Genomic DNA, 24,004 nt, shown 5'->3' on the forward strand with positions numbered 1-24,004 from the left:
GAGACACAGCTCTCTGTCCCTGACAGGGGAAGCGGCCTTTTGCGTGACACCTCCTTCCCAGACACCGGGACTCGTCTTTTGCTGGGTTTTCAGCTGATTCTTGAGCAGATGACAAAGGCTTCAAGTGCATCTAGGACGTTAAGAGGCCTGGTACTGCCGGTGCTCCTGCGGAGGCTTATCTGGTTTCACACCCCTGAACACGAGACGGAAAGTTGTGTGTGCCCAGCCAAGCTCCTTGTCTTCTTGCGCCTTCCCTCTTCCCAGCGCGCCAGTTCCCCGAGGAAAAATGTCGCAAATGCTCTTCTGCCTGCTCTGCATGTGCTTTGGTCTGGAAACACCCGTCGCACGCCCACGGCCGGCCGGCCGGGCCCGGGCCAAGGAGCGCCGTGAGCCCAGCCAGGCCCAGCCCGCACCCCCAGCGCGGGGGCGCGGGGTGCCCTCCCCGGGGACCGCAGCCCTCTCGCCCCTTCCCCGGCCGCGCTGCCCCGGCACCGGCCAGCCCGAAACGCCGACCCCCCGCGTCCCTGCCGCGGGGCGGCTTGGCCGCGGCCGCGGGCCGGTGCGGGTGCGGGCGCGGCCGCGGCCCCGGCAGGAGGCGAGCTGCCGCTGGCCCCGCTGCCATCACGTGGCCGCCGAGTTTTCTCCCCGCAGCGGTATGAGGAAGTCAGAGTCGCCGCCGCCGTCCGCAGCCCGGGCGGGCGCAGCCTCTGCCGCCGCCTCCCCGCGGCGCGATATGTGAGTACCCGCGGGCGGCGGCACCGGGCCGCGCCGACCCCAGCCCAGCCCCCTGCCCACCCGCTGCGTCCCGGGAGGCGGCGGCGGCGGGAGCCGGGCAGGACCCCGCGGGCTGCCGGCGGCGGGGCCGGGGCTGGCACCTGCGGGGCCGGGAGCGGCCGTCCGGGAGAAGCCGGGGGGCGGCGGTGAGTGGGTCTGGGGGCGGGCCGGGTGTGATCGCGGGTGGGTGTGGGGAGGCGGGTGTGAGCGCGGGGCGGCGGCGCTCCCGCGGGGCTGCGCGGACGGCGGCCCCGCGCCCCCCCGGCCGCCCGTCCCCGGTCGCGGCCCCCGGACGGACGGCACGGCTCCCCTTCCCTTCCCCGGCAGGCTGGCTCCCTCCGGCACTCGCCACCCGGCGTGAAGCCCCCGCCGGCGCCGCCGTCCCGATGGAGGAGCCCCCGGCGGCGGAGGAGTGGCAAGGGGCGACCCAGAAGAGGAAGGCCTGGGCCAAGAGCCGGGACTCCTGGCAGGCGTCGGAAGCGGAGGATTTCTCGGCAGCGGCGGCGGCGCTGGCCCGCGGCGAGGAGGAGGAGGAGGAAGAAGAGGAGGAGGAGGAGGAGGAGGATCTCGCCGGCGGAGAGCTGCCGCTGGCCGCAGAAGCAGGTCAGTGCCGGGGGGGGCGGCGGGGCCGGGGCCGCAGCGGGGGACCTGGGACCCCCGGGACCCGCGCGGGCCGGCAGCGGGGGCGGCCTCGGACGGACGGGCTGTAACTGACGGCGCTCTCTCCTGCTCTGCCCTTAAGGCCACAGCGTTCCCAACGAGAAGATCGCGATATGGCTGAAGGACTGCAGGTGGGTGCTGCTGCCGAGCCTGCCCCTGCCCCTGCCCCTGCCCCAGCCCCAGCCCCAGCCCCAGCCGCCCTGCTCAGGCTGCCGCTGGCGAGTCTCTGGGGATGCGGGGCTGGAGCCCACCATGCGGTGGTGGGCATTTCCCGCGTAGCAGAGGGGAGGAAATCTCGGCAGCTTCTTCTCCCGTGGGTTAGCGTGGGCATCTCTGCGCTCTGGAGTGGTGTTTGTCATAGGCGCTGCCGTGAGCCTTCCTGGAGTATAAGTACCCTTCGGTCTTATATGGTTACCTTTAGTTGGGGTGTCAAGGGGAGCAGTAGCATATGTACATATGGCTAGAGAAGAGTTGGCTTTTGGCACCTTTTCTCTCCTTGGTGTCTCATGTAATCAGGCTGAAGATTTTCAGCTGCTGGGGAGGAACTCAGTTTAGGGTAAGGAAGGCAGTGTTACTTTGGAAGCTTCTCTGTTTCTCACTGAGGGGCTCCAGTTTAAAGCCTCCTGTTGCCTTGCCTGGTTTTTGCTGCAGATTTAAAGAAACAGAGCTTACACGGTAATGGCCTCTGTGCTTTGGGGTCTTAAAGAGCAGTGGCACAATTTAGACTAACTTGATTTATCCAAGTCTCTCTCCATCTGTGCCACATGGACTGACACCCTTAACTTGCAATGTGGTGTGTATATATATTCCATGTTTCTGTTAGTATTACAAAATACTCCCTTGGTGTTTGGAACAGGCTGACAGCATTACCTTTTCTTCATCCTTAGTCACGTAAAAGTGTAAATGTAACATCCAGTAGCAGCTGCTTTTGTCCCATCTTTTTCTTCATTCAATCCTAGCAGCCCTTGGAGCCAGAGTTGATGGGGAGAAGCTAACAATTAGCTTTCCACTAGTTAACAATGACATTTCAAGACCTCCCCTACTTGATATTTCTGGTTTCCTTCTCCTTTTGAGAGCAGCTACATTAAGATGAAAATTTGCCTCTGAGATTAGCTGTGCTTTTGTGATCTTTTGAATCCAGTAAGTGGCTGAGCTGAGCTTACACCCGTAACTGTGGGTTGCTTTATAGCTACAGGGTCCTCGGTATAGTTTTCTTTGGATATCTACAGGCTGTGCCTTGGCGGGGGTGTTGGCAGCTAGAGGCTTGAAATTATACTGTATCCCTAAAATATGATGTTCTGACCTGGCAGGCCGTTCTTCCAGAATGCCAGAATAGGAGAAGATTTTTCTGACTTTACCTGAAATCTGGTATCCTGTTGGGCTAGCAAAGTATATCCTTAAAAAGAAGTGTTATGAATTTATCAGAAGTATTTTTTGAGTGGCGAGGGCAAAAAATGGAGGAGTGGAGGGGGAAGAGGCCCCTGAGGGAGAAATTCTTCCTAATGCTGCAGTGCCACTTCTCTCCGTAACTGCAAGATTTCTGTCTAGAACCTTCTCTGGCCCTGTGATCCCTACCATTTCCATACAGAATTTAAGGAATAGCACAAAACTGCAAACTGACAACGTGAACATCTAATAGATGGTCACAGATCTCGGGTAATAACACAAAGCTTGCGGTTTTATTCCTGTGCTCTGGTAACTATCTGTTGTTAAAACTGGCACCAAATGCTTCTGTGGAATGTGTTTGCATCTCTGGCAGTTGATTCTCAAAATATGGGAATCTTATTTTACACTCTATTTCCATATTTCACACATAAGGAAATAAATCACGAGTTTACACTTTCGCTAATACGGGATGCAAATATAGTTAATGCATGTTTGTGAAACGCATTGTGGCCCTTCCAAAGGGCCAAAAGAAGTCTTTTAAAGTATAGCTATTTACTGTTGTAAATCTTTTTAGAAAAATCTTGTGTTCTCCTCAGAAAGATAAAATCTGCATTTTTTTAAAGATCTCTTAAACCAAACTATTCAGCCTCTGGCTCTGTAACACGCAGAGTGCATGCATACACGGTTCATATCTGGGAGGTGCGATCCCAGCTGCCTGGAGTAGTCACAGTCCCTTGTGCTTTAAAACTGCAGAATGGTTTCATTTTTTTTGTATCTAATATACATGCGAGCAGTAGCTAGTATGTGCAGTAAAATGATTATTCAACTTGCACTGTTATAAAGTGACTGTATGTATAGAAACCCTGAACTGATTGTCTCTTAATAACAATGTATATAGGAAAAGAGGACAGCGTAACAGATGACAGAATAGCCCTACGGATACTATAGTGTGTTGTTTAAAAAAGAATACTTAAACACAACAGTTGTTGTGAAATTTACAACTGTTGTTGTCCCTGAAAATTCTTATTTGTTTAATAACAGTGTTTTTGCTGTGGAGCTTTGATTGTACAAAGTGTGGGCAACATACGCAGTCTGAGCTTCTGTTTCTGGTCCATCATGCAACCTTATTCTTACAAGTTAGCTCTGTTGCAAAAATATAGCCATCACTACAAGTGAACATTCAGTTACTAAAATAAAGTATTTTCTCTGTTACATATTTTCTAAAAGCAGTCCTTCCCATTTTGTCTGAGTTTCTATAAGCTTTTCTGAAATGTACATCAGAAGAAAATTGGCACTTTTTAAATCTCATTTTCTGGTTTGAGTTGGCAGCAGCACAAAAAACCTTAATATCAGCCCACTGCATAAATAGATCTGCTTATAAGATTTATTCCTTTGTTTGTTTCCAAAAGCATCAACAGTGTTATAATATGGATAAAAAGAATTACTAGCTGTCCCTTGATATTCATGTTAGTGGTTTGGGGCTCTTATTACTTGGCATCTCTGTTTCACATCTGCTTTGGAGGAGAGAGGAGGGTTCCTAATATCCCATGCTATTTAACTTGGTAGACACATTTTTCTGTTTTTTAAAAAAAACCCACCAACAGCAAAACCAAAAAAAAAAGCAAGTATGTTTCACACTGTGATAAGAATTACGGAGGCTTAAGAAATGTCAGATGTTACCCAAAGTTGCTGATTCATTCATGTTTTGGGAATTGGATGCCTTTGAGAAATGCATCCTTTGCTCTCTCCCTGGTACTTTGAAAAGGCATTTTGAAGAAATAAGAAAGCTTACAAAGGTTTTAGTTTTAACCCTTGTAAAGCTAAGACGTGAAACACAAGCGTTTGTATTATACTGATAGAAAAGAAGAAATTTTTGTCAACTCTATGGTGACCGGTATTATTTTGATTGATAAATAAACTCTGCCAGTAATACAGGGGATGCGGGAGGTATTTAGGAGCTATCTCCTGCAGATATGCAGGAAGTGAGTTCTTGAAATGCCTCAGAAAGAAGAGATTTTTTGCTTCAAGTTTAAAATAAACATGGCTCCTACCCAATTAAGGCTTTAAAAGCTGAGGTTTAAACACTTTTACAGCACAGTGCAAAACCCTTGTCCCATTCCTGAAGACCACCCTACCACAACTGGTAGGTGAGCAAACCAACCTCTGGAATGAGAGGAAGCCTTGGGGCTGCATATGGTCCCCTTACCTGCTGAGTACCCATGTCCCATGGCCATCAGCAGCTCATTTAGTTCTTTTGTAGACCGATACTGAGATAAGTTATTGCCATATACGTTGAAATACAATAATAATTGAGTGAACGCAAATGGAAGACCGTAGGATCCCTTGAGCCAGGCACATGCCTGCTTACTTGCTCTTTGGTCTGGCTGCCCTCGGGTTGCTGTTGGCCTCCCCGCACCGCTCCGCTCCGGCCGCTGTGCGAAGGCTGCTGGGACGTGCTGGGGACCTGCCGTGGTGCACCTCGTCCTGAGGGCCCAGCAAGTGGAAAGGTCCCCCAGCCCTAACCTTCCCGAGCGTGCGGAGCTGCTCTGAGACAGAGCCGGCCGAGCTGGCTCGTGGGCCTTGCTGGTGAAAAACAGCCTGGCGCAGAAAGGCAGAGCTGTCTGTGCTGTTGTCCAAGAGGATTTTTGTGTGGATACTTGTCCCTTGTTTAAACTCGTGTTGTAGCTAGTTCTTAAACGCAAGTTTTACGAAGGCAGGGGGTATGAGGCAGCTGTGCCTGTGTGCAGCAGCGCAAGCAGGGCAGCAGACGGGTGGTTGACAGGGCTGCTGTGACAGGGCTGCTTTTCTGGTAGCTGTTAACACGCTGTAGAGGTGACGGACTTAATTTCTGAAAGAAAATGCCGGCTTCGGTGGTTGCTTTTACCATTTTCTGCCAGCTGGTGCGTGCAGCACTGACCTTGGCTGTCAAAATCACTGCCAGCAAGTTTCTGCATCGAAAAGGTAGAGGTGGAGGTAGCTACTGGGGAAGGAGAGGGAGAAGATGGGAGCGCACCCATCAAAGCCAGAGAGTAAACAACTGGCATAGTTATTACCTCAGAACATAAGGCTTCTTATAGCGTGACAGGTTTAGACAATATGGCCTAAGTTTTTTCAAACCCTGACAGGACAGGCACGCAGAAACCCGGGAGATCTGAGCCTCGGCAGTCTGTCCTCTCACCTGAAACACGCTCGTGCACCTGGATGCTCTGGCTGTTTGCCTTGGCGTCTCACTGCGACGGGGCTTTGCTTTGCTTCGCAAAAGACACGTCAAAGTGAGCTTGCTCCCTATCAGCAGGCCACGCGTGGAAAGAGTGAATTCTTCAGAGGGGGCAAAAAAAATAAGGTGGTGAAGTGCAAAGCCTGTTAGAAAGCAGCTGCAAATTTTCCTTGCTTAATTTGGCCATGGCACCAAAACAAATAATGCATCAGAGCACTGTTTACTTTCAGGTCTTTGGGCGGGTTTATGTGTTTGTCTAATTAAAAACCCAAATGAAACCTACATAATATAGGCACACAAATCATCTGCTTTCCCCTTCTTTATTAGTATTATACTTCTGAAATTGTTTTGGGCTTTGAGAGTTAATGCTGCGCTACTTAATAGTGACAGGCCTTTGGTTAAATGTCTCAGAGACAAGATGTGGAAACATCCAGCTAGTGTCAGCAACTGTAGCGTGAACCCAGAGAGGGACTGGACCTGTCACTTGTGCGGTTGCTGCTGCTCCTTTTGGGCACTTTTGGGTTCAACAAATCCCCTGCCCTTCAGGGAGCAGCACTAGGAGGGATCATCCAAATAAGAGCCAACGTGGAGAGTCTATAAAGTATCAGAACTGGCAAGTGACAGCTAACGTGGCTGTCAAGATTTTTATCTTGTTCCTGATCATGAAATACAGCTTTTCACCCCTCTCTGCAAGAAGTTTTAAATGTGTAGAAAAATGGCAACAGTTTTTGTCATACAAATGAGATTGAATTAGTCCATTCAAAAACCCATGATAATTTTTTTTGCGTGTTTTGCTGAGAAGCCCATGATTTTCCTCGCGAGAGGGCTGCTGACCCCAAAGCTTTGCCACTGACTGGTGTCTGAGCGTTGCAGTTATTATTAACCTGTTTTGTTGTTTTTCCCTACACGGCATATTTGTTCAGAGGGCTGGGGATTGTTTAGGAAGTTATTGCCAGTCCTCAGATGTTTGTGCTTTCTGGGGGCGGAGGGAGGGACAACTGCTGCTATCACAAGCTTGTTGCACACGGTAAGGAAGGACATGAAGCAGCAAGTTTTTAAAGTGGTATTAATCTCTTCTGTGGTTTCAGAACGCCTCTGGGAGCCTCCCTGGATGAGCAAAGCAATCCTCTGTTGAAGGGTAAGGAACGGCTTTACCTACTGAAATCTCTTGCTGGGAACGGTGCTTTCGTGGACGTTCACCTGAGACCTCAGCTCTTTAGCAGCGGCACAAACCACAGCCTCGTCAGCATTGCTGAGTTATTCTCACTGTGAAGCAGTTGTGCCTGAGAAACCGGAGAAGGGGGAAAAGATCCTGAATAAGTTTTTCTGGAGAGTTTAGTAAGCCCCCAAAAAAAACCCCAAAATGTGCAGAACGGGGAGGTTGTAATTTCCTCTCCGAGCTGGCGAGCATTAGGCAGTCTCTGCCTCTAATAACTCTGGTTGCCACACCTGAAAATTTTACTATCTGAGCAGGTCCGAATACTAAAGTTCAAAGTACAGCGAGAATGTGCAGGTAGTGACAGGGTGCAGAGGAATTACTTGCTGTGCCTGGAGTCTTCGCTTCAACTCTTAATCTGGTACAGGGAGAGAGAGGGGAATGCCTAAGCTGGACTCAGGCTCTGGATCCCGTTGGTAAGATGTCTGGGGGATAGATAATGCAGCAGCAGAAGGCACAGATGCGTTGGGTGGTACCTCCAGGTTCCCACTTGCAATTAATTTGCTTGCAGGTTGACTCGGGGATGTTTCTGAGCACAAAAGTAAAGCAGTGTTGTAGTTGTCCTCTTTCAAAATAATTTTTCTGTGTTCTCAAAAGTAACTTCTCACTTCTTAGTGCGTTTTTAGTGTATGAGTAATGCAGGGATTGTAAATATAGTCTGGTTATATCTTGTTGTATCAAATGCAGTGTCTTGCTAATATCTTTAGTTAAGATGTTGGAAAGAAAACACTGCAGCATTCTAGTTGTTGAACTGCTAACTCTACATTTTCAGGCATGCTGGTGAGAAATGGAGGAAGTTTTGAAGATGACTTATCCCTGGGAGCCGAAGGTGGGTGTGGCAGGATTATGACTCTTTTTTCTAGCAAAAAAAAAAAAAAAAATTATGTTCGGTCATCTGATTTTTATTTTGAAAGACAGCATTTCCCTGCTGGTCAAAGGCAGTTGATAAAGCTGACTAGAAAACCAGCATGAAGCACACAGAAAAATGCAGGAAGATTTGCTTTTTGAGTTTATTAGACTATCGCTGGTGTTAAACATTCTGGTCTAACCCGAAGGTCAGAGGCAGCCCTGAATTCACTTCTGCCTTCTCATTTTAATGCCCACAGTGGCAGCACAGCCTGAAGCACTCGCTGAGGCTGTGAGAAAGTGGTTTCTCCTACTTGCTCTTTTGTCCATGGGTTACTCTTGGCAGCCGTGAATGCTTCACTTCCACTGAATCCCTTGGGAGTGGCATGTGCGGGCTTTTGAAAGGAGGAATGAAATTCTGTCAGCCAAAAGGCAAACCCATTAAGGGCTAAGTGCTTATAAAAATGAAAAGCACCAAAGCTGAGTAAGTATTTTGGATCGGCCACGATATACACTTAGCTGTCGCTAGCTACTTGCCTTTTCTTTCTCTTCCCTTTTTTAAGGGGAAGGAGATGTGGCTGTTCATGGTGGACTTTGTTAGAAAAAGACTTTTAGCCTCTCTGTTGATCATGGGTTAGAGGTGTCCATAAACAAACAAACAAACAAAAGCACTGTGGATCCTGTTCTACAGCAGCATCCTGAAATAAAATAGCAAAAAACAATCTCACAAACCGGGGTGAGATAACCAGGGATTATCTGCAGGATAGGGGATATAAGACAATATCTGTTTTCAGTGTGGGGAAAAAAAAAAACACTCCCCCCCTTTAGCTTTTAATGTTTTTTGAACTACAGCTTTTGCAAAGTCAGAACTTGTATAGTAGAAAGCCCTTTTTTCCACAGCGGTCTTGCCAGTGGTGTCAAAGTAGTGGGACAGGGCCTGGAGGAAGGAAATACCTTTAATTTTTAAAGATTCAAGACTTCTAAGGAAAACATCTGATAATGTCCTTGATGTGATAATGATGGAGAAGCAGTAAATGAGTCCCTTACTGCAATAGATTAAATAAATTAAATTTTCTTTCTGACAGTCTTTTCCGCTTGTTAGATTGCCTGCAGTACAAAGATTTCATAGGAAAAGTTTCTTTGTAACGATAATCCAAGCTCGGAGCATGTGGCCAATAATACAAGAGTCAGTACATTCTAAAACATCATGTCACTTTTTTCTTTTCAATTTTTTCCCCTTCTCATTCCCAAGGATTTTTGTTTTTGTGAGCCTTTTGCATGATTTAGGCAGAAGGTTGTTTCCCTCCTTTTCAGATGACAAAGGTCCCAATACTAGAATTGCTGGTTGATTTTCTTGGGTAAGGACGCGGGTGTTTCTGCAGGGCTTTTTTTCCCGTCCGAGAACAAGGGGACACAGAGCTGCTTGGAGCAGCGCTGCGAGCCTGCCAGACAGACAGCCCTTTGGGGCTGGTGTGAATGGCCTGCCCGTGTGCATCCGTGGCTGCCTGAATCCAGATAAAGCCAGAGCCCTGTGTGAATGGTACAGCAGGCATCGGGCAGGGTCCTGTAACCCCAGCCCCCTCCTGAGCTGTTAAAACCCATGGTTTAGCTGTTCACACTAGTCACCGGCTAATCCATATAGAGAGGCTTACCTTCTTATTATAGGCAAGTGTATTAAAAAAAGAGATGTGGTGTCTGTGTTTTGTATACATTTAAGTTTCTTTATGATGCCTCTGGAAAGAAGAGAGAGGTGGTGAGGTTTCCGTGCTTGCTCTCTGTTGCTGACTGTACCCCGCTGGCACAGCGAGTCAAGATGCAGGGTTTTACTGGCAGCGTGTTTGACATCACTTTGCTCTTTTCGTAGCTGATTCCGAGGGCTGCTGTAGCCTGTGCACACTCCTTGTCTGTCTCCTGGGGCAAGTTTGTTAACGTTGAGTTGCCTCTTTGGGGAACCCATAATTTAAGGCTGGTGCTCAATGCTCTGGCTTGACAGGGTGTTGATTTTCTGAAAGAATAATGCTGCCTGGGATGTTCCTGGGTGGGGCTGGGCTGCTCCGGCTGCAGAAAGTGCCGACTTCCCTGTCGGAGGCTGGTGACCAGGTGTTGGTACCTGGCGGCCGGCCTCCCTCCAGACCCCTCTCGACTCCGAGTGTGGCTACTGGTCCCATCGGCGCCGCAGGCTTCACCTAGCTGTTGTCCGTGGGTTGCACAGCTCGGGCAGCCAGGGGGGCCCTGCCCCACTTCGAGAGCAGACCGTGCTGCTGTGATGAGTAACAAATATAGCCTCAGTACCTGGCCGTGGGGCCAGCCGCCGTTCTTCCGTTCTGTACTTTCTCTTCCGGAGCAATCCCCGCGTGCCCGCTTCTCCTCCTCCTCTTCCCCCCCGGGAACAGCCCCGCAGCTGGTAATCGCGTCTTCAGTTGCAAAGCAATAAATGGTTTATGTAACAATTACTAGCTTACCACATGTAAAATTTCAAGTTAATATGACTAATGACAGTATGTAAACGTGTGTCCATGGGATATTTTATTTTAAACAGAGCCTGAATAAACCAGATCATCTTTATATCAGCCATATACAAGAAACACTTGACAATCACATTTGTATGGGAAGAGAAAAACTTGGCTTATGTGGGAGTATTGGTAAATGTGCTCGCTGCCTGCTTCTTCGGTTGTGGGAATTGTAATTCTGAACAGGTCTGTGTGTAACTTCTTGTTGTTTCTCTATAGCTAATCATCTACGGAGTGATACCCAAATGGAAACATGGTAAACATCTCTTTTTTTGTTGTTGTTTACTTCAGAGAAATATTTATACTGGAGGGCAGGAGGGAGAGGGGGCAGTGGAAGTCGTGGAGGCTGCCTCAGAGCTAAAGCTCTTCTGGTCATGTCAGCTTCTGTGAGAGGGAAAGAGAAGATCCAGATAGCACAGAAACAGTCATTATGAAATGCAGAAAAAAAAGCAGATTTTTATTCTTCCAGCAGGCCTGACGTAGATTTTGGGGTAGCAGGAGGAAAACAGAGAAATGCCAAATCTTCTAAGTAACTTATTATGATTTACCTTCTTTGCCTCACTGATCTCTTGCCATTTCAGAAATTTCAAGGGAAAATTAGTTTTACCTTTCAGAGCAGATATCCTTTGGAAGTGGGGGAGAAAAGACACTGAGAGAGCCTGCTTTTTAGGGAGAGCTTCTAAATAAAATGTGCTGTGATTAAAACCCCTGTTGAGCCTTCAGCAAATACCAGCACAGCCCGTGTGGGCGGCATCCTTGCTACTCCTCCTGAGCCGGGCCCGTGAATGCGCTTTTAGGTGAATCCTCTGTCATCTCTGGTTTCTCGGTGGTTGTTCTGGGGCGGGGGGGGGGTGTTAGGGTTTGTACAGTAAAATTCACCCTGGGAAGGTTTGTCCCCCAGAGAGATTGTCAGTAATGGTACGTTGGAGGCCAAGGTACCACCTAATGCTGAGGCAGCTTCTCCAGATGGAGGGAGGAAATATTTTGGGATTGGGAAAGAAACTGGCCGGCAGTCTTGGTTGGAGCTCGTCTTGCTCCGCTTCCTCCAGCCTGGAGCCTCTTCAGCTTCCCCGGCTGCTGCCGGGGCGGCTCACAGCCTTGCGCGGGTGGCAGCCAAGGGTGAGGGGGAGCCGGGTACCCCTGCTGCGGAGAGGTGGCCCTGCCGCGGAGAGGTGGCCCTGCCGGAGAAGGCAGCGGCGCGGGGAAGGGCAGGGAAAGGCAGGACAGGGCAGCTCACCCGAGGCCGGGGTTCCTTGCTGGAGGAGGGTGGGATCGGAGAGGGTGGGGCAGCAAGGGGAGATGAGGGATTTGTTTATTCAGCTTGCATTTGCCTTCAAATTCTTACCGTCTACGTACATTTTTACTGAGGCGTCCCAGGGTTCGCTTTTGTTATTGTATTTCAATAAATGACATGGCTAATATAAACCAGATAACACTGAAGGGGAAAAGAGAAATTCAGCAGCGCTGGAGGCTTAGCTCTCCTCCGAGATGGAGAATCGAGTCCCCAAATGAAAGGGGTTTATCACAAGGGCCTTCTCCATTTGTGTTGACAGCAATGGTGTGCTGGCGAAGGAGAAGAGGCTGCAGTTCCACCAGAAGGGGAGAAGTATGAACTCCACCGGGTCTGGAAAAAGCAGTGCGACTGTTTCAAGGTAAAAGAGTACGATGCTTTGAAGGTCATGGCACAGTTCAGTGGAATTTGGCTGCATTTTGCTGGCAAAACTTACTACTTCTGTTCCTCAGTTAAATGGACTTGGCTTGATTTATGTGCATTGTTGCGTTTAGTAGCCAAGAAGGGGATTTTGATTTGGTTGCTTGAAAAACTGCTATTTGTTTTTAGTTGTGGTTTGCAGTAAATACTAACAAATGGGCCCAAACGTTAGAAACGTCTGAAATTTTAATGACATTTTAAAATTGAAGCTCTGCAGAATAAGGGCTGACTTTATAAATTACAGGATTGAATCTGAGATGTGTCTGGGCCGATGTCTCTGGTGATGTGAACCAAAACTTCAGATGCAGAGATCTCCGCAATTATTTCCTAAAGTAGACTGAGCTGTGAGAGTCAAAAGTTCAATAGACCAAGCTGGCTACTGGGCTGAATTAGCAGGACAGAAGGGACTGGGTCTTAAAAAGAGACAAGTAGATAGTAAACATCTTTTCATTTGTCTAGTGTTTCTGAATTACTGGAGCTTTATGAGGAAGATCCTGAAGAAGTGCTCTATAACCTCGGATTTGGAAGAGATGAACCAGATATTGCTTCAAAAATTCCAGCAAGATTTTTTAATTCATCATCATTTGCCAGAGGGATAGATATCAAAGTATTTTTGAATGCCCAAATACAGCGCATGGAAGTGGAAAATCCAAATTTTGCTTTAACAAGTAAGTATGTTTTTGAAGCAAAGTTATTTTTAAGTTTTTGAACTATGTAAACAACCTCAAAAGAAGGTGTATATCTAGTGTTCTGGCAAACCCCCTTTACAGTCTAAAGGCCAAATTCCGTCCAGAATCCATAATAAAACACTTGCTTAGTCTTAAATATGGCAAGAAGTGACTATCGGTGTTGTACCCCTTGGGGTGAGGGGGAAGGATTTATAGTAGGGGAGGGAAATGAAAGGCATCCTGTAAGATACATTGCCTTCTGATTTGTATCATACCTGCTTCTTGCTCTTAAGCTTTGAAACAAATAGCAATATCCATCTTTTTCTTGTGTTCTTCAGTGTCCGGGTGGGATTTTTGAAATCTGTCAGCAGCGACCTACTTCTGTAGTTGTTGAAATCTGGGCCAGTATTTCTATTGACTTGGACAGGAGTTTTGTTAGGTCAGTAATGAGCGTTGTTGAAATGAGGGCATAGCTGAAATGTCCTCTTGTAGTTGTAGATGGAGAGAGCAATGCGAGTAACCCTTTTCTTCCTAGCACTTTGTAAATTAACTTGCGCTCATGTACTTGTGTCCCTCTTTTACTTTTACTTTTTACAGCTTTCCGTGCTGTTCTCCTTGCGCATTTACCAAACGGTCTTGCAAAGGTTTTTTCCATTTTTTCATACTGTGTGTTATCACTCATGTTACAGGACTGGGCAGTGTTCAGTCAACCTTTGGGACCCTTGATATAAGTAGGAGGAGATTTGGGGGTGGGGGTGGGCAGAGGTTATGATGAAAATTACCTCTTCAGATATGAAGAAAGAGCTGTCTCTGAGAATTCAAACCATCGTGTAGAGATGGATCAACAGGTCTGGGATGTGATGACAGCAAACGTCCTCATAAACTCTGCCTTATGTTTTATTCTTGTGCAGGTCGTTTTCGTCAGATTGAAGTGCTTACTACTGTGGCCAATGCTTTTTCTTCTTTGTATTCTCAAGTCTCTGGGACTCCTTTGCAGAAAATTGGTAGTATGAATTCAGTGTCTTCCAGCAAAGAGGCATCCAGCCCTCCCCCTTTAAATCGCAGCAATACAGCCAGTCGGTTAATGAAGACCTTGTCTAAGCTCAATCTGTGTGGCACACAGCAAGCCGATGGTAGCGGCTGCTCAACTCCTTCACCTGTTGAAAAAGGGAAAAGTCCAGCTGAACCAGGAAGCGAGGAAAATGATGTTAAAAATGAATCTAAATTACCAAAATACTCTAAAAAGAAAGACTCTCCCTCTTTTTTGGCTACTGTAAAGGAGGAGATAGCCAGCAGTCAGACAAATGCTGTGGACACACGTAAACCTGCAAACCTTCCTGCTGGGACTGATGAAAAGCAAGAGGGTACTGCGCCTCCAGCAGATGTGCAGAGCAGCACGTTGGCAAGCGCCCAGGATAGACCGTGTGAAGGATCTGGTCTTTTGGACTCACCAAGCCTCAGCAGCAGTTCCAGTACATCCAACAGCAGCGCCTCGACGCAAAGGCTGCCCGCGGCATCGCCAGGTAGAGACCCCTGCGCTCTCCTCGCAAACCCGTCCATAATGAATCTAATGCTGCAGCAGAAGGACTCCTTTGAGATGGAAGAGGTAGGTGGAGATAGATGACTTTGTTTTTGCATACAGTTTACATAACTTGCTGGCTGCCACTAGAGGAATGTTCTCTCCTCTGTAGTTGACAGTGTTTTCTCCAGGAATACTTTAAATTCTCCGAGTGATAGGACAGTTGTCACTCGCTCTCGGTAGGCTGCTCTAATTGACCCTTTTAATGAAATAACTTGGTGCTGCTGCTGTTGTTGTTCCTGAGAGTCAGCAGGAAAGTTCTCATTCTTTTTTTCATCGAGCTCAGGTAATTGCCGTCACTGGCAAAACTACTAGGAACTTTTCCTGTGGAAATAGATGTAGGTTCGCCTTTATATATATAAAAGCCTTTGGTTTTAGATTTTTACTTTGCTTAAATTGCTAACTGGAAATCTTTATTTTTGTTGCCTAAAAGTAAATTCAGTTTATCGATTGATTAAGGATAAATTTGTGGATGGAGGAAGAGTGTTGTTGCATGAAAGGGAAAGGGGCTGTCAAGTAGGGTAAGGTGCTCATCTTGTACAACTTTTGGTTGTGATGGCAATTCACTGTATGTCGATTTGTTTGTTCTCTGGAAATTAGCACACAAAGTTTCATGTGCCTTTGGTGGTGGCTTAGTTACACATGCTGTACTAGTTGCCTTTTAATATCTTCATAAATGCATGTATCCATTTTTTGATTGATAATTGTCATAAAAGGATTTTAATTCCCAGGCTCCTGTAAGCAACTTGTTTATTAGGCTAGTAAACCACAGCCCACAAATTCAAGAACGCAATTTTTTGCATAGACTCACACCTTGAATTGTAAGATCTGCCTTAACTTAAATCAGCAGGTGTGTTTGTGGACACATTTCGAAGTGGTCGTTGTTAACAATTCAGCAGTTAACTTTTTTATCTATGTGAAATGGATATGTAAAATGAAGGATTGTGATTTGATTGGTGAAATGAATGAGGAAAGCAAGTGAATAGAAAACCCCAGGGTTTTACAGCGAATGAGGAAATGATGATTTAGTAGATATTCTGCATAGTGTTGTATTGGCACTACAGGCTTTTGAGGCTCCTCTAGATCAACTGATGTTGTAGCTGGAGGCACTCATTAAGTAGAAAGAGGTAATCCAGCCTCTCGTAGTTCCTGCCGCTTGTTTGTGCCTGTGTGTCATCACCCACATGTTGTGTGGCCATCTTCTGAATCAGAACAAAGGACTGGTCCAGTTGAGAGGGGAAAAAGAAAGCCAGTATATTTTGATTTACTTATTTTTCCTGGCTTAGTTTTCAGGTGGATGATTTTCTTGATCCAGTTTGTTGTGTAGCTGCACAGATGTTTGTGTTGGCACAAGGGGAGGGGTCTGAGCGGCAATGCATTTTGCAATATTCTTGATAGCTGGACTGGTTTCACATATCCCAGAGGAGAAATCCGTTTTTTGGTACTCTTGGGCAAAGTTGAAACAAGTAATTAAAAAAAAAAAAAAAAGGAATGGAATTTTCCTTCAGAGTAAGTTGGACTGTAAAGGGTTATGACATGAAGAAGACTTGTGGAATTCTGCACAAGCCAAATGCAATGTGTTTGCGAAGTTTTGGTTGACACTTTGCAATGATGCCAGTGCATAAACACAGCTGTTTTGGCAAGACGACATGTGATGTGGGAATGGGGTTTTGGTGAATTTTTGTTTACGCAGTGTGATATATACATATCAACTGCCTTCAGATCCCTGGGAGGGAGGGATTCGGTTTGTTGAAGAAACTTTAGAACAATACCTGGCAGCGTGATTTTATTTTCATGCGTCTCTAAGCAGGGTATAGTGAACAATAAACTGTATTAGAAACAGTGGCAATAACTCCTCCCCCATTTTCCCAGCTTGGTTTGGAGTGCATTCATACGCCTAAGAAAGATGACAGATCTATCAAGGAAGCTCTTTCCATGCTTATGTATGCCTTGGAGGTTTGAGTGCCCTTCGGAAGTCTGTGGCGGTGAAGATAGCTAGTGCGGGAGTGAGTCAGGGCAGGATTTCCCCCAAACGCCCTCTCCTGAGGTGGCCAATTACAGTCCCGAAGGTCGTTTTCCAGCATCAATATTGGCTGAAGGGACGGGGAAGGAGAGGGGAGTGCGTCTGCGTGCTCGTCGAGCTGCGCCGTGCTGCGGCCGCAGCCAGGATGCTGTCTCCCAGCCAAGGACAGGAGGTGGAGGGTATTTAGATGAGAAGAGGCTTAGCTGTTGGGAGGCTGCAAATTTAGCCATCGGAAACTGGGAGGTTTGAGAGAATCAAGACACCTTTCCTGGAAGGCCAGTCTGATCAAAGGGCCTGTAAGATTACTTGCTGTTCCTTTTTTTTTTTTTTTTTTTTAAAATAATTGTTTTAAAAGGTATTTTTCCTAAATTTAAATGATGAGCCCCTTCTATGCTCCCCTGCATTTCAACAAAATAAGCGTTTAGCCCTTTGGTACAGCCTTCATCTCCTAAAGGAACAGAAGCCTCTTGATTTATTGTGCAAGTGTAATACTGTTCACTTACTAATGGTGAAAAGTTTAGGCCAAGTACTTCTCAAAACTCTTGTAATTAAGAAAATGCACCTTTGTGGCTGCTGTACACACGATATCGATGCAAATATAGCTGCTTCTTTAGCCAAATACTAATTTGGGCTTAAAACCATCAGTATCCCGGTTTTGCATTTTTAAGTTGATCAAAAATGGAGATGAAAATTTCATTGCTTTGTAATTTTGAAATTAGGCAGGCAGCCCGGTAGAGGGAAGGGTTGGGGGGGGGGTAGTTGGATTAGGGTTTTTGTGCGTGTAGGCTTGCATGTGAACCATTAGGATTTTTTCTGTAGCACACAAAAGAGAAAACATATTCTAGCTTTTGAACTAAACAAAGGCCTCCCTGTTGAGATTTTAGGCATATTCTTTTCATTGTTTGAACGGTTGTCTGAGAACTGCTTTCTTAATAAGGCTCTGTTTCACAAAGTGATTAAGTAATAGGATTAATTTTCATGTAGTTTTAAGTTTCCCCGTTGAAATCTGCATGGCTCTGAATACATTATCTTCCTTTTTTGTACTGGAAGACACAAGAAGTATTTCCACAAGTAGTGGCATGGTGAAGTCTGGGAGTAGGTTCTAGCAGGGTCTGGGTCCTTCTGGAGGATCGGTGGCTTGTGGGAAATACTTGGTAGGGCAGCAGATGACAATCCTTATGTGCTGACCTCTTGATATATTTTTCTAAATGTATTTTGCCTGTTCTTTATATTCAAATGAGGAGCCAAGAGTGCTGAATGGAAAAGACAGTAGTAGTGTAAAGGTGGTCAAAGGTATTTTCACACAATTATTTGTCTTTCATCGAAGAGGAACTGAGAACTCTCAGTACTATCACAGGGTGCAATTTCCTGGTCTCTTTGCACGATGAATGTAACCGGACGGGAGCCCTGCGCTGTGAGTGAGAGGTGCTGTCCTAAGGATCGCTGTTGTCCTGCAGGGGCATTGCTGAGAACCTGATGAAATAATACTTTGGTTCAAGGAGATACGGTTTACTCTCTCAATCATTATAGGCTGTTGGACTGGAGGAAAAAACTCCCCCCACACGCACCCCCTCCGGCATGTGCAGTGTGTATAGCTTGGGCATTCTTAAGCACAGGAACATATTCCAGTTGTCCTGACAAAATATTCATCTTTTCTTCCTGATAGATCCAGAGTACAGAGGGGGATCTACCGCATGTTCCAACTTCTCACCAGCTGGCAGTGACCAAGTCAAGGAAAGGTGAGTAGACTTCAACTCCTGGGACACAGCAGTCTGCTGAGTGTCCTTCCCTCTCTGAAATGCTGATTCAGATATTTAAAACTTCTAAAGTTTCTTTTCTCTTTAGAAATAAAAAAGATCTGGGTTTCTTTTTCAGCTAAATCACAGAACATTACTGCAAAGTGCCAACCAAATTACAGGCAAGACAACAGCCCTATAACCTCACTGGCTGTTTTCACTTTTGTACAATTGATGATTGAACTGAAATGTTAATTCAGATTGTATGGGATTTTTTTTCCCTCAGCAGATCCTGTAATTTAAGATACCCATTTAAACTAAAATTACATTGTTTTAAACCTAAATTGCATGATACATCCAGCTTTTTCATATGCGCTACTGCTCCGACTGCAAGCTGGCTGCACGGAAGAGTAGTGTCTCTGCACCCACATGGAAATTGTAGTCCTTCACATGGCAAACTCTGTGCACTGGCTCTTGTGGCTCACTTAGTTTGTGCTTTCATCTCCAATTCTTATTTATGTATTTTATGGCTTGGGAGAAGGACAAAGCTGATCTTTAAGTTCATTTTGTGATTGTTACTTTGCCCAACATTGGCAAGTGAAGTCCATTCTCTAGTTGTTACCTGTAATTAAAGAAGAAATAGAGCTTTTTGCATTTAGTGAGATGCTTAGTTGCGATGCAATTTCTTACTGAAACACGACTGGCATCTCTAGATCCTAAAGAGAGGCAGAATAAGAAACAGAGATCATATTATTTGCCTTTTTACAAATGCACGGACAGTCTTGTGAACTATCGGCTGAATTACATTAATATGGTTGAGAATGCTCTGGACTAAGTGCAGGACTAATGCTCTGGACTAATAACCAGGTTAATGCCTGGTTATTAGGGATAGCTTGTGCTACTAGTTCAGCGGTGTTTTGCACAACACAGCATTGCATCACTAGTAGTCCTCTGTTACAAATGTAGGCCACCAAGAAGGACTGCCAGAAGCTGCATCTCTAACTGTTCCCAGCATTGCTCCCGTGACTGTATTTTAAAGTTCATGATTACATGCTTTATGTGATTACATGTGAAGAGATACACACTTTACAGGTCAGGTCTCTTGTTTACCTGGCCTTGGCAATTTCAGAAAGAGTTTTTCAGAGAAACGCAACTTAAGGAACCAGGAGTTGCAGTCAGGGAGGAGAAAAATATGTTTTTTCATCTTCTGAAATGCCGATTTTGTGTTTTCTGTTCCCAGTAGCTATCTTACCCTCTTCTTCCTCCAAGCAAGGAAAAAAAAAGTCAGGTGGTCCTGTGCGTACCTGCTGAAAGGTACCAGCAGTTCTAGCAATGGGTCTTCAGTATGGCAGAAGCATGCTGGCTCATGTTTCCCAGCTAGTACATCCCACCCATTCCTGAATACACTTGGCATAGATCAGCGATGATACTTTGTTATCATGCAAGTATTGCCTAGAGTTTTCTATGACTTACCTAACAAGGGTGTCAAAGCTGATGGTAAACCTGCACGTTTGCTAAAAGTTAGTCGGAGACCAACATTTTATTTCACCTGGAAGATGTGGAAAGGTTAGGACTTTGTTCTCTATGGGTTTCAGTAAGATTGCCAAGAGGGAGAGCATTTGGTGGAGAACTTACCCAAAACGTTAAAAAACAGTAATCAATTTTTTTTGCAAGTTGTCCAACGTGACACAACGTAGAGGCCTGTTCTCTCAGGGAGCAGGTGCTCACCAAGTTTGAAGGCATCCGAAGTTAATGGTCACTTATTAAAAATGCTGCCCATTGTGTCTGAATGTGAAATGCCACTCTCACTAGCAATCTGTTGAGGTGGGATCAGCATGAAATTCAAGCACCAGGCTTCTGTTGCAATGTGATTTCAGTTGATGATCCTCATACAGACCCACCTCTTTCAGTGGTGTTGGCTCTACTGTACAGAAGCATCCATAAACAAAAGATTTGTCCAAATGAATGCTTCCCCTGAAGGAATACATCTGTACTTTTTTTTTCGCATGTAGGGGTACTTCTGTGTCAATTAGCAGGGTTAGTGCTGTTCGGTACAGACTGTTACAAACCTTGCAGTGTCATTTTACATCTACACATCTACACAGAGGGCTGTGGATGTTTTTCGCTGACATTTACAACAGTTTGTAAGGGGCCCATTTTAAGAGGGCCTACAATAAGATGTGGAGTACTTGAATAAAAAAAAAAAAAGAGATTCTCTTTCCTACTGAAATAGTCTGGAGACTTAAAATGTGCTTGAACAACACTGAGTCTGCTGCTGCTTACACTCTCCATTAAAGCATGTTTCTCATTTCAGATTAGCTTTGTTTGTAAGTGGTAAGCTTAGATTTTCAAAGTGGCTTGCAAATGATTGCTTTTCTATAGTACTGTCTTTGTTAAACACTTTTTGGGGATAGGAAGAATTCTGTATCATATTGACTACTTGATGTACTTTTTAGGTTATGTTTTGCAAATGGTACTGAACTGAACTAGTTTATCCATTGTACCCAAAACCAGCATTCTGTTCTTTGTTTTCGCAAACCTCAAATGTAGATGTATTTTTGTGCATGGGGTTTTTTTTAGGAGCGCGGTAGAGAAGAATGAAAAGCTTCAGTTGCTTTGCACTGTAAACATACAGTGCTGCTAAATGTCCACTATAAAAAAACTTATTACGAAATTATCTGGAAGGAAGGTTTGTTAGTTGGAAAACAAAATTCTTCCTGACATATTTGTACAGCAGCACCTTCCATTCCAAAAATGCCCACAAACAAGACGAATATAGGTACAACGCATAGAGGACAAAGTATTCTGGAGTCATTGTAATTTGTGAGTGTCTGGTTGCTGACACCAGTGGCTCTGTAAAATTTTGAATAGCCGCAAACCTGTTTCTTTTAAGGCATCTGACATTGATAGTCAAAAGCAGTGATTAATTTTGAAAGTTTAGTTCTTGAAAGTGAAGAAAGCACATCATCAGCACTTCCTGTCCTTAATATATTACTGTATTTATAGCTCTCTGTGGGTGCAGCTCCACAGGAGATTGGAGATGGGGGAGTGAGAAGAAAACATTTGGAACTGATTTAGTATTTGTGGAAGTCTGTGCTTATCTGTCCAGAAGCTGGGAAATCCCCAGGGACTCTGAAGAGTTTCTGCAGGAGGGCTCCCTACTGGGCTGGTTTTGGCAGTGCTGGGGTGCAGAGTGCGATCAACATGGGAAAAAGGGGCAGCAGATATTTAATCCCGTAATGGAATACCTTATAGCTAAGTTGGGAATGTCAATTTCTTAATAATCTCATGAAATACAAAGTGGATTAGAGCTTTGCCAATACTGCAGGTACAAGAAATATAGGTGTTACTAAAGCTTCTCGGGCAGTTTCCATGTATTTCTCCTCCTCTTCTGTGTGCGCAGTCGAGTGACGCAGAAAGTGTAAGACAAGTACCTGATGGGACTGTTTGGATTGGTGAGACTGACAGTCTATTGGAAGCTGAATATTATTTTACCGTAGATGAATTATTCCATTATTTGATAGTGATTCTCTGATAAATCTGTGCTCTCATGTTTTGTAAACTACAGACTTGTTTCTTCATCATCTGTTCTTGTTTAGAACTTTGTCAGCTTATTTGATATATTTCTCAATACTCACAGTTCTCTGGCGTGTATTCAGTGCCTAAAAATATTTTGATTTTTTTATACAGCTTAAAACAATAATCCAAGGGGCATTTTCATTTGTGCTCTGTTTAACTGGGACATGAGTTTGATTGTTTCTTCTGGTTTTGTTCATCTTGGCTGGTTCCTTTTCCCACACTTTCCTTATTATGCTGCCTCTGGCCTTCTCCTGCTAGCGCAGAAGATTTCCTCTACACAGCGTTGATAATACCTTTGGACCGCAGGGTCAGCATTGTGCGGTGACCTTTTTGCAGACGGTACAATTGCCTTAGTGGGGGTACGCAGGGCAAGGGATGATCCCAGGTGGGCCCATACAACCCAGCCTTTGGTGCTGAGTTTTCTGCATTCAAGGTGAAGAGAAGGGAGCCATATCTCATCACAGCCTCCTTCTCTTAAGACTCTCCGTTGTCAGGGGATGTTTTAATCAAGATCTGAATGTAACTCTCTAGCTTTTTTTAAAAATGTTTTCATGCTTTCCCTTTGTCTGCTTGAATCTGAGAGACATCCAGATGCCGTAGAGCAGGTTGTACATCCGGATCAGTAGTTTACAAGGAGGGTGGATACCATTATGTATCAGTATATCCCAATGTACTAGTCTTTACAGAGCCAAACCTTGTCTTTTCACTACTGAAGTAGCAGAGATTCCTGTTCTTTGAAAGTTTTCACTGCATTTACATGATAGTGGTATAGTGGAGAACTCTGAGAACTTGCAAGAGACAAGGGTAAGGTGTGGGAGAAGACGACTACTCATACTTACAAAAAAATGTCTTCTCTGATTTGCTTTAAAACGTTCCAAAAAAATTCTAGCAGCTCTGCAACACAGAAAGCAAGGGATGGCTGTATTAAGGGGATGTCTCCTCAGGTGGAAACAAGGCAGTTTGAATCTGTTCATACTGTGCTGGTCTTTTGCCATGGATAAAGACGATGAGGCAGGTATGAGTGCCTTTGCTCTAGACTGACCAGTTGACTGGCGATATCTGTAAGGATGTAAAAGCATGTGCGTAAATAAAAATGCTATAGAAAATTATCTAACCCACTGATTTTTACTTCAGTACTGTGTCTCCAAGGAGGCCAAGAATTGATTTGAGGAGACATATATACATATATGTAATTTTTTTCTAATATAGCTGAAAAGGAAATATTGACTGAGAAGGAAATAGAAGGGCAGGTCAATATTTTTCTTGAGCAGTAAGAAACTTCATGCTCATGAAACCAGATGCCAGCACATGGTGAATTGCTTTATCTAGTTGGAATCTCTCCCTGTGGCTAAGGCTTTCAGCAGTAGTGCCTTTTCCTCTTAAATTAAAATTCACCAAATAGGAAAAGAGACAGAGAGGAGGCCAAAGTAGGTGACTATTCACTTTGGAGGAGGTGGCAGCTTCCCACCAGCCTCAGCTGTAGTGGCAACCTGTTCATGGCATGCTCTTTCAGCCATTATTAATTGTATCGGGCAGTTAATAAGAGCTAGTCCAGACAATTTCCATTGTCTTTACTGGGAGCTGGGTGGAGATGTCTGTCCTGAGGTAGAAAAGTTGTTTTTCATTGCAGGATATTGTGGCTACCATGATAACAGAACAGCAGCACAATTTGAAAGGCACTCCCTAAAAGCTGTGTGAAATCGCTGATACAGAAGTTTAATGGGCAGTTTGCCTCTCCTGATGTTCACAAGCTTCTGGGCCTGTGCAGGCTTTTATTTCTGTGTTAGTGAAATGTTCATCAAAATTAATACCGAAAAAAAATTAGTTCTGAATATCCAGCAGTTTCAAAACAGTTTTCATAATGCATTCCAATGCATTGAGCTGTGAACTGGGATTAATTATATGATGACAGTTAAGCGGTTGAAGGAATGTGGGGCAAAATTCTGCGTTGAGCCTCTGAGAACACAGCAGCGAGCTTTTGCCCCAGGGTGAGGAGGAGGAGGCAGCAGGGGTCTGGGGCCTAAGAGGCTGCTGTGATCTCATCCCATCTCCAAGCTTTTACACTTCCGCGGAGAACTAAAGGTGAGATACGGTTGTTG

General features: G+C 45.4%; 1 protein-coding gene across 3 annotated transcripts in view; it reads left to right on the top strand.

Annotated features, from left to right (window-relative positions):
• Positions 1 to 620: 620 nt before the first annotated feature.
• Positions 621 to 24,004, top strand: part of ITPRID2 (ITPR interacting domain containing 2) — a 42,427-nt gene continuing 19,043 nt past the window's right edge. The window contains exons 1-10 of one of the 3 annotated variants that reach the window (XM_075153369.1): positions 621 to 735; positions 1,102 to 1,377; positions 1,517 to 1,565; positions 7,126 to 7,175; positions 8,026 to 8,082; positions 10,829 to 10,865; positions 12,163 to 12,261; positions 12,780 to 12,988; positions 13,900 to 14,594; positions 18,257 to 18,329. In XM_075153369.1, coding sequence (XP_075009470.1) covers positions 1,161 to 1,377; positions 1,517 to 1,565; positions 7,126 to 7,175; positions 8,026 to 8,082; positions 10,829 to 10,865; positions 12,163 to 12,261; positions 12,780 to 12,988; positions 13,900 to 14,594; positions 18,257 to 18,329 — 1,486 coding nt within the window. In that variant the 5' untranslated portion in view covers positions 621 to 735; positions 1,102 to 1,160. Of the gene's footprint in view, positions 736 to 844; positions 921 to 1,101; positions 1,378 to 1,516; positions 1,566 to 2,999; positions 3,091 to 7,125; positions 7,176 to 8,025; positions 8,083 to 10,828; positions 10,866 to 12,162; positions 12,262 to 12,779; positions 12,989 to 13,899; positions 14,595 to 18,256; positions 18,330 to 24,004 lie in introns of those variants that run through there. The other 2 variants (XM_075153370.1, XM_075153372.1) reach the window with 2 other exon arrangements.

The sequence above is a fragment of the Calonectris borealis genome, chromosome 6 (genome assembly GCF_964195595.1).
Source record: "Calonectris borealis chromosome 6, bCalBor7.hap1.2, whole genome shotgun sequence".
Lineage (NCBI taxonomy): Eukaryota > Metazoa > Chordata > Aves > Procellariiformes > Procellariidae > Calonectris > Calonectris borealis.